Genomic DNA, 9635 nt, shown 5'->3' with positions numbered 1-9635 from the left:
ATAATTGTAGTATGAATAACACCAACAAGTTAATCGTCTTTTTTTTTTTTTTTTTTTTTCGATATGTTGGAGTACATGAAAGTTGTTTTCATAGTGAATCATGTGATGTTGTGGTACAGTGCAAATCAACGAAAAAGACATAGTACTTCATTGCTGGAATGATTGGTATAGACATATACGATGCGTAAGATAACCATAAATGCTGCAGGAAGACTGCCTGATATAATGAATCCGGCTAGTACGGTACCCTGTTTAGTAAAATTAAAAGTAAAATGAAGAGAAAACATGAAAAGGGAGGATACTGTGAAGCCGGTAAGTGTACACAAATTTATATCGAAAAAAATAAGTCCAGTTTCGTGTGACTTTCCTTACTCCTACAAATAGGTAACGGGTATCAGACTTGGACACAGTCCTTGATTCATTCAGTATTGCAACATTTCCATTCTGCTCTACTCCCTTATTTTTTTACTCATTGTTCTTTCACTTCAACATGCAACTTATCACTTCTCTTATCATCTCATTTTTCATTTATTTTGGTATGTTCTCTTCATTACTGTCCAAATAGAAATTCCCTGGATATATTCAGCACTGGTTCTTCAGTAATCATAGTTACACGAAAATTAAGTTGTTCTTAACTAAGTTTATTCCCTGGCAAGATGAAATGTGAAATAGATGAAATGTCAGAAGAGACAGGGAGCGCTTCCTGATTGAAAGAAAGCATTATTAATATTATGCAAACAATACATATGACTAAATATTTATTTGTGTAGCTGTAATTGGAAGTTTTTGTTTCAGTACAATGTGATATGAAATCAGAAGGAAATAACGTAGACAATAGTGAGGGTGATAGCATCCGCTCTTCAGTGATTTGGCGTAGTATTATCGGTGATATTTGCCAATTATCATCTCATCCACGACCAACGACTGATCCAAACAAATACGTCGAATGCGTATTCCAAGCCGAAAATGCTGGAAATCGGTTAGATAATGATGTCTTCAAATGGTCTTTAATCGACAAACTCAACTAGCTGAAAAAAATTATTTGCGAAAATTTGTTTTAATATCTTTTAGCACTGATCTTGGCATTTGGATATCAAAGGATTGCCCGATTGGATATCATTTCGTAGCATCAGCTCGAGAATGTGAAGTTATTGAATTTATCAAGAGTCGACAGCAGCTGTGCGACGGGCCCAGTGCTGAAAAATACAAATTCTGCCCTCAGCTGAGAAATCGGTTAAAGGTTAGTTTGCAAATTAAATGAAAAATCTTGTCCTAATTCCTAAAACTAAAAAAATGATGATATTTGATTGTACAGTATATGGTGAAAAGAACAGAACAACAAAAGGAGCAATGCTCGTGTTCCGTGTATGGAGAGAATTGTAAATGCCCGAAAGTTATAATCATTGAACTTGTCACACACAATGAAGTTATGAATGGAGGGAACATATCAAAGGTATAGGCTGGAATTGCTTTCATGTTATATTCATATAAAGGAGTTAAGAATAAAGATGAACTCTTTTTAAAGAATTTTTTGGAATGAATAAAAAGCTTTCAGAGAATATTCAATTCTATTTTCTCAATTTCGAAGTTGAACATTCTAAGCTATAATTAATGTTTTCAAATTCCAGATCCGCCAAGCTCGTCAGGCGGTCTGTCAAGGTCAACGAGGATGCATGATCTCTGTAGGCCATATTTCTTGCTATTTCGTTGTAGTTAAGATTTAGTGCTTACCAAAGACGACTGGGCGGTAGGATTCCAAGAAAAGGAATCTGGAAATTTTCCTCAGAATAATTATGGGATTATTAGAATTTTGATGTAGTGTAAAATACTGAAATAAAGGAAATATATTTTAGGGTGGAAATTGCGACGACTGTTCAAATTCAGATAGTGTATGTATCTGCGGTCCATCAGGTTCAACTTCTTTGTCCGGTGTCACTAGACTTCTAGTAAGTATTTTAATTAAATTTAATTTGATTTTATTTATGTTATGTCCTAAATTCGACTCAGTCATGATTCCCAGCAATATAAACAGAAGTGGTCTTTGATTTGTAGAAATCTGTAATAAATGCATTACTTCCAGAGTATGCAAATCCCAGAAGGCTGTCAGTTTCTAAGAAATGGACAACTGTATTGCCCACAGATACAGGGAGAGGCAGGAAAAGAACAGCATTCAGCTATGATTGGACCGCAACCATGTGCCATAGGTTTGAATCAATCAAGCGAATGCGAGTATAAATGCTTGAACAATTATTCTCAGAAGAGAGAGTCTTAATTCAAGCCGCATATTTAGTTTCCGATGTCACATCTTTCCATTTAGAACACAATGAAAAGTGTAGATGATTGTGTACCCAATAAGACTTTCAAGATTGCGTCAGACATAAAACTAAATTCTCTCTGCTCTAAAGTCAGAATTCAAAGATCTAGTTTTTCAAAACCTATCTTATCAGTTAGGCCATATTTTGGAACATAAAACAAATATAACTGGTGGAGGTGATATATTCGAGCCATCAAAGTCGTCAAACATTTTGGTTAATTACGAATAACTATTATTTGCAGCAGTTGGACAAAGTGACAAGAATGCTAGATATCAGGGAATTTGTTCATGGATGATCGAACCGCTTGTTGTTGATCCAGAAAATCCATCACATTTTCTGCAGTGCCAGCCGGCACCGAATAGCTTGTATTGCGGGAGATGGCAACGTATGCCTTGCGAACCAGGCCTCATCTTCAATGCTATACTGCAGGTTTGCGTATGGAATCCCAGTAAGTTGCTGTTTGTTTTTTACCTGTTTTGCATCGTTGCACAATCCATTTGTCACATCCAAAAAAATACTTTTTGATAGCATATTTTCCAGTGTTTTAGCCTTTTCATCATATCACATCGTAAAAGATCCTGAAAAAGTGGTCAAATGGTGAAAGCGAAAATAGATCAAAAAGTGTGAAAATATAAGTGGATGTCATGTTTTACCAAATTAATGATATTGAATTCCCTTATCAAACTGTGGACTTAAGGAGTGCAACCAGAGAAAATACCAACAATAACCCATAGCCCAAGTATTATTGCAACGTACGCATCAATAACGCAGCTACCACATGCTTCAACTGGATATCTGATGTCCCCTCTTCCGGTAGTTCCTCGACATGATGCAAACACACAGTGCACTTGTCATATTGGTGTGCAGATTGGTTCTTGTGGTCCTAATGGTCAGTGTCCAGGCCAATCTATCTGCACAAGTAACCAGATAGCTGGACAGAGATCTGTAAGCAATTTCTAGTTTCTTGACAAAATGAATTTTTCGAAAAATTGCATGTATGTCAAATGTTTGTAAGACGTATTTCCTCTTTTTAAAGCACCATTACTTTTGAAAAACGTAAAATGTAAAAATAGTTGAAACTACGTTCCATCTATTTTTCTCTGCTATATTTCATTATGAACCGTTTCGATAGCATAGAAACTGCTGCCATTTTGAAAGAATCGAATTAAGGACGTTGAAAAAATAAACAAGCCGTATAAAATTTCAGTGTATGGTGTGCTGTTATTACAGTGGAGGAACTGTGTGAAGAATGGTCACAAAGAAATCATTTCATCTTCGTTTAGCTATCGATTAATGTTCAAATTGAACTTGATAGCTGAAATATATATATCGATTCGCCACTGGAAAGTTTATATTTATTATTGCATATTTTCCTTACGAACTTTTTAATCAGTTTTGCGCGAAATTCCATAAATTCTAAAATTGTTTTCAACTTCATAAACAAAGATATAAAGGATAGAACTGCTTTCAGATAAATACCAACTTAAGAAATGTCATACTGAAATAGTTTACATCAAGCTTTGTTTCATATTGTTCACTTATCACTATTGTCTTTTGGTGTGGAAATTCTCAATAGATATGATTTTGCTATAAAATGACCTTGAAACAATTATCTTTGACACAATTTGTGGATCTCCAAGGTTTCCAACTTTTTCATTAATAACTGTAATAAAGATTAACATCCATGGAAGGAGTTTAAAGGAGTTTATTTCATGAATAAAAGTACTTTTACTTCAAATTTTTGACTGTTGGAACGCAGAGACGATGTCAACTGCGATTTTTATGATAATCTTTTCAGAAATAAGTCCCTCTTTACATATAGAGCAATTTCCGCTTGGAACTTTTATGAAAGTTGAAAAAGCAAGTATTTTCGAGACACGCTTGGCATTTTGAATGAGGTTAGGAAAGTGGGAGAATCTAAATTAGGCATGAAATCACTATGAAGTTTTATGAAAAAGTAGGAACACAACCACAAGCTTTCAAGACATTTCTTTTGCCAGTGTACTTCAGCAGGTGCGTCAAACTTCCACAGAACCGTGCGACAGGATAGAACTACTAAATTAGGGTTTCAGTTTACAAAATTGTTAATACCAAGTTTCGAAAATCCAAAACATCAATTGAATCTCTCCCAGAAATAGGACAAGCCAATTGAAGAATTTCACAATCGCGGCTCATGAGTTGAAGGTCATCCTTTAAAAACTTGTACAGGAAAAATTGTATCTGCGACAAGAAAAATTAAAAACTGATAAACCAAAAAATGTTTCATTTCCGGAAAGTCACGAGATGGCAACAATTTTTCATGCCAGGATGGTGATCTGATTCCTCAGATGCTATCAGTGGTGAAAATATTTAATGGAAAACTATCATCTGCTTGTTAATCCTACTCACTTTTAAACTATTCTTGGCAGCGCGTTGGATTTTTGGAATTAAGTCTAAAAAAGCCCAACATTAAAAGCATAGAGAAAGTTGAATATACTTGACAGTGAAGAAATTTCCAAATAACTGCCATAACAAATCAACAGTTGACAACTCATTGTTTTTCTGAGTATGTCTGAAGCAGAATTACTTGTCTTAAAAACTAACACTTCAAGCTTTTTTGAACAAAATTTCGAGAATAGTCAAACAGTTGTAAAAAGTTCGAGGCTCAGGTAAGCATAAATTTCAAATGAGTACAATTCATAAATCGGAAATTTGCAATATCTTTATTTAAAATGTATGGGTCAAGTAAAGTCACAGTCTTAACATTATTCAAATTGGTTGCGTGTTACCACTGCAACAGCTGCTGCTCGTATCAATTAAAAGATTTTTATCATGAACCGAAATAAAGTTTCCGTGCAAAAGTTGTGGAAATATTAAAAACTAAGCATTCACTGCTAATCAAGTAATTCATAAAATTCAGAATAACTACAGGTAAAGTTTAAGAAACTATTATTTCATTTAATTAGTCATCTTATTATTGACAATTTATCAAAAATCGATGAAAGAATCAAAACCGTGTCCACTGCTATTCTTGACTGAAAATTAAAGAGTGATTGGATAGCCTCACAGACGATAAAAATATGCGGAATAACTATTTTCACCAAAAATTAATGAAGAACATTATTGTTTCTGATATTAGGCGCCGCTTATTGGACATCCATGGCCACGCTCACCAGGTTGGCACTTACAATCTCGATCCTTCTCTCGCCGTTCCGTGATATCTCGCCCGTTTCGATCCTTTCCAATCACGCATAAACATCCTTGAATTTCCAGAATTAACAAAATTAGCATTTGCATCAAGATTTGTAATCACATCATTGGTTATTAAACTAGGAAGTTAGGCGAACAAAACACTTTGCTAGTCATTTTACAAACATTAATTGGTTTAACCTAAGTACACATTTAAATCTGACTAATGACCTTTTTTTTTGAAATTTGAAATTGAGAATTGTACTTACCCTTAGGTCTTGGAAAGCATCCTTCTTTGAGTCCCTTGAATTTTTCATTTAACTCATTAATGACAGCACGATAATTTGCTTGAGCTCGTTCCCGAACTGGATCACGAATATTCTGCGATGGCCGTTCGTTAACTGTTCTTTTACTCTTCTAGGTATGATGTCTTCTAAGTGACAAAATACGAGAGTTCAGTATGAAGAGTGTACATGTCAGCTGTTGGGGTTAAAGATTTGAGCTTAGGATGTGGTTAAATCTCGGTTTTTTGCCGTAACATTGAAATATCTCAAATTTAAAGTTTATTTTGAACTCTTAAGATGATTTTAGATCTGATGGTCGAAAGCAGTGATGATATTTCAGACAAGTTTACTCAAAGATGTTTCGATTAAATGAATGGATTTGCATAACCTTTGAATTAAATGAGGCATATAAGGATGCAGGATAATGGGTTGATGTAAATGGTGTACATCACTTTTTTAGCAATTAAAAAATTATCGAATATAGACCATTTTGGTTACTGTAGATCGACTTGCTGGTATGGAGAAATATAAATCAAAAAACTAAAATAGTAATCATGTGGCGATTTCGACAAGCATAATTCCAATCTTGTGGAGATTTCTAGTAGAATTATATGCATTAAAATGTAAAACTATGGTTTAGTATGAGGTGTGTAGCGAAATATCAAAATCGTTAAGAAAGTGTATGACTGTTCCTGATCTACATGCGCGAGTATCTTCTATCGGTTATAGGATCAAGGAGCACTATTCATTTACACACTTTCGAAAGAAACTTAAATGAAAAAATTTGCAAATACGCAAAGCCATGATATGAAACTTGGATGAATGTTTGAAAACGAATAACCTTTCTAAACTTACCCATTTTCTAGTTTACCTAAATTCAATATAAATGTCCACTATCCGAAAACAAAAACGAATTAACAGAATAATAAATCTAGTCTAACTACAAATGTTTGTTATTAGTAGGTTAGAACTGTGAAGCAAACATGTAGTAAACAAATAAAACTTTCATTATTGGTCAAGTTTACAGTGTTTTTAGAGAAATGGAAACAGTTGTCGCAACTTTGAAAATTTCGAAATGCATTTAGAAATTCCAAAGCGAGGATTTCTTTACTGGCTATACCTACATAATTTCCATCATTAGCTTTACTATGAACTTTGTAGCATACCTGTAAACTTTTGCATAACGCCCCATCATCATATTTCTTTACCACTTCATTACCAGCTTTATCTTTTCCAACGCATCTACAACCCCCAGACGGTAACGGGAAGCAGTCTTCCTTGTAATTACCATACCGGTCCTTGATTTCCACATTGAGCCGTTTTTTATCATGTATTGTCTGCACTAGAAAAAAACTCTGATTTTATTGGAGTTCAGAAAATGCAAACTTTGATGTACAGTGTTTCTCATCGGTTTACTTAACTGATGCCTGCCTTGGACAATGTGCAAAAAAACAACTGATTAATGATGCCTGTTTTCTGATAGGACTTGTCATATCTATGCTTGAACAATACTTTGTCAATTGCATGTCCAGCACTGACGATAGAAAAGTGATGAACCGAATTTGGAATCTAATAAACGGTTTAATTTAGATGCTAATGAAACTTCGATTTATAGGATGTTTTAAAGATCATGCAAGTCGAAGGATTTTTTGTTTCTTTGTCATGGCTAGTGGGAAGTGGCCTTATTTGGTCGGTATGATACTACATATTCACATTTCTCCATGGTTGCTTCACATATACCCTTCCCGTTATTTCTAAGAGGATGAAAGAAAGTGCCGCGTCCTGCACAATGCACACAACTGCAAACTAATTTATGTAATGTGTAAAGATGATATGATATCTTATAATCAGTCATTCGTTACCATATATCAACTAATATTGCCCTATAAAGAATTGAGAAGCATATCAAAATAAGTTGCAAACAAGACAGAATTACAGTGAGACTAGAAGCAATTCAAATCAGTATCTCAGTCAAAGCAAATGCAGGATGTATGCAGGCCGTGCTTAGCTTCGTTCTACTGTACATTACATTGTTTAGAGTGGATTGTAATATTGGATGTCACTTTTGTTGCTGATGTAATGTTTATCTCGAAAAGGTTATTCAAAGAGCTACGCTAGAAACTAGCTTAAGCATTTATTACTAGCTAATTGGCTCATAAATTCCCACTTAAAACTTGCTGAATTTTCACACCACTCCTAACAATTTGATCAACTTCGACTCTTCTAAAAATGTTCGGAAAAGAACCAATACTGAATCCATTTTTTCGAAGATGGCCCTCAGAAATTTCCCGAAGATTTCAAATACTCAATAACATGCAGCTACCTGCAATGTCTGATTTGCACTGTTCATCGGAATCGTAATTTTCGATGGTTTCCACAGTTTCCACACCATTTTTTTTGTTTCACAGTACACGCACATCCACCACTAGGTCTTGGGAAACAGTTCTCCCGAAAATTGCTATGCATTTTTCGTAATATTGCCGCCGTATCGCGTTTTATAACTCGTACACTTATTACCTCAAATTTCATTTCATTCGTTGCTTACCAATTTATTTATAACAAGAAAATACTTATGATTACTCTTTCCTTATTGATTTTCAGAAATGTATATTTAATCTGCAAATAGTAAATCTAATGGGAAAAAGTAACGAACCGCTGGTATTGTAAAAATGTAAGAACAAAGGATGAGGGTGCGAAGAAACATCCTGTTGAGAATTGAAGGCATTTATGCATCCTTCGAGTTTCTTTTATGAAAATCGAAAGTAGTGGGAGGAGAAGAATGTTATCAGCACTGCACCAACTGGCCTCCAGTTGTTCTCAGGATGAGTGTTGACTGCGGCCTTGGTAATTATTTATTTTCCACACTGAACTCTCAAATCAAATTTGATATGGCAAGAAAACAAGCTAATCAAACTGCATAACAATTCAGCAGCGCTTTCTCGCAAGTAGCTTCTGAGGTCCTCTTCACATCGTGCACTTTGTGCATTTCATAAGCAGTTAGTTAATTCATCCATCCAACCTCAAAGAAACTATGTGGTAGTCGCACATATCGAGAAAAACCGCAATAACATGCCAAAATAATCAAAAGTTTTTGTATTATTAAAATATCTCGTAATAACTGAATAGATCCATAATGTAGGTGTTTGTAGTTACAAGGTTTGCTTATTTAGAATATCTCAAAGAAAGTGATTCATTACACAAAAGAAAAACAAAATGTTTTCAACACCTTAAGTGATAAACCATTTGTCCAACTCCTAATATACTGTTCTAAAGAATATCTGATCCGATAATCAAGCTTACTTGCAATTTTCAATATGGTAATGGATATCTGGTCTGACAACTAAGCTTATTTTTCTGATTAAATTTTTCTGATTATGCAATAGTTCTTAAGTATGTGGAATAAAAAAATATCCCAAATAGATGCAGAAGTGTAAGATTTGATGGACTCCAACTTCTTCATAAGTAGAATGCACAATTTGAAAATTAAAACATCATTATTTGGAATATTTAGTCTTTAGATTCGTAGATCAGTCTATTAACGGACAAATAGCACCAGAGAGCTGACAGATACGGAAGTCGAACTGTGTGATATACATAAGATCAAAAATATATTTACAATGAAGTTCGCCGTTGAAGCTGTTGGATCACTTATACATTTAATAAATATGGATTAAAAATCACTTTTTTCGTAATTAATTAAAAATTTTTAATCATTTCTTCTATAAAGTATTGAAAGAGAAAAAAATTAAAATCATTTAAAATTTATCAAAATTTAGATAAATTTTAATTTAAATCTAAGCCATATATCAATTTTCTTATCGCTTTTTTTTTAACAATAAAAATTTATTTTATTACTATTTGCTTTTTT

At 33.9% G+C, this 9635-nt stretch overlaps 2 protein-coding genes across 2 annotated transcripts; one reads left to right on the top strand and one right to left on the bottom strand.

Moving 5' to 3' along the window:
- Window positions 1-806: 806 nt before the first annotated feature.
- On the top strand, window positions 807-3275 carry LOAG_09825 (hypothetical protein; the record flags this gene model as incomplete). Its single annotated transcript, XM_003145352.1, has 8 exons — window positions 807-979; window positions 1072-1240; window positions 1316-1453; window positions 1629-1682; window positions 1854-1946; window positions 2081-2204; window positions 2557-2763; window positions 3013-3275. The coding sequence occupies 8 exons, from the start codon at window positions 807-809 to the stop codon at window positions 3273-3275; spliced, it is 1221 nt and encodes a 406-aa protein (XP_003145400.1).
- Window positions 3276-5429: 2154 nt separating this feature from the next.
- On the bottom strand, window positions 5430-8159 carry LOAG_09824 (hypothetical protein; the record flags this gene model as incomplete). The annotated part of the gene is made up of 4 exons (XM_020448027.1): window positions 5430-5554; window positions 5753-5900; window positions 6934-7104; window positions 8091-8159. The coding sequence occupies 4 exons, from the start codon at window positions 8157-8159 to the stop codon at window positions 5430-5432; spliced, it is 513 nt and encodes a 170-aa protein (XP_020301794.1).
- Between the last annotated feature and the right edge of the window lie 1476 nt (window positions 8160-9635).

This window comes from Loa loa (assembly GCF_000183805.2).
Source record: "Loa loa unplaced genomic scaffold supercont3.123, whole genome shotgun sequence".
Lineage (NCBI taxonomy): Eukaryota > Metazoa > Nematoda > Chromadorea > Rhabditida > Onchocercidae > Loa > Loa loa.
Note: the sequence above shows the minus strand (reverse complement) of the source record. Positions and strands in the feature narration are given on the sequence as shown.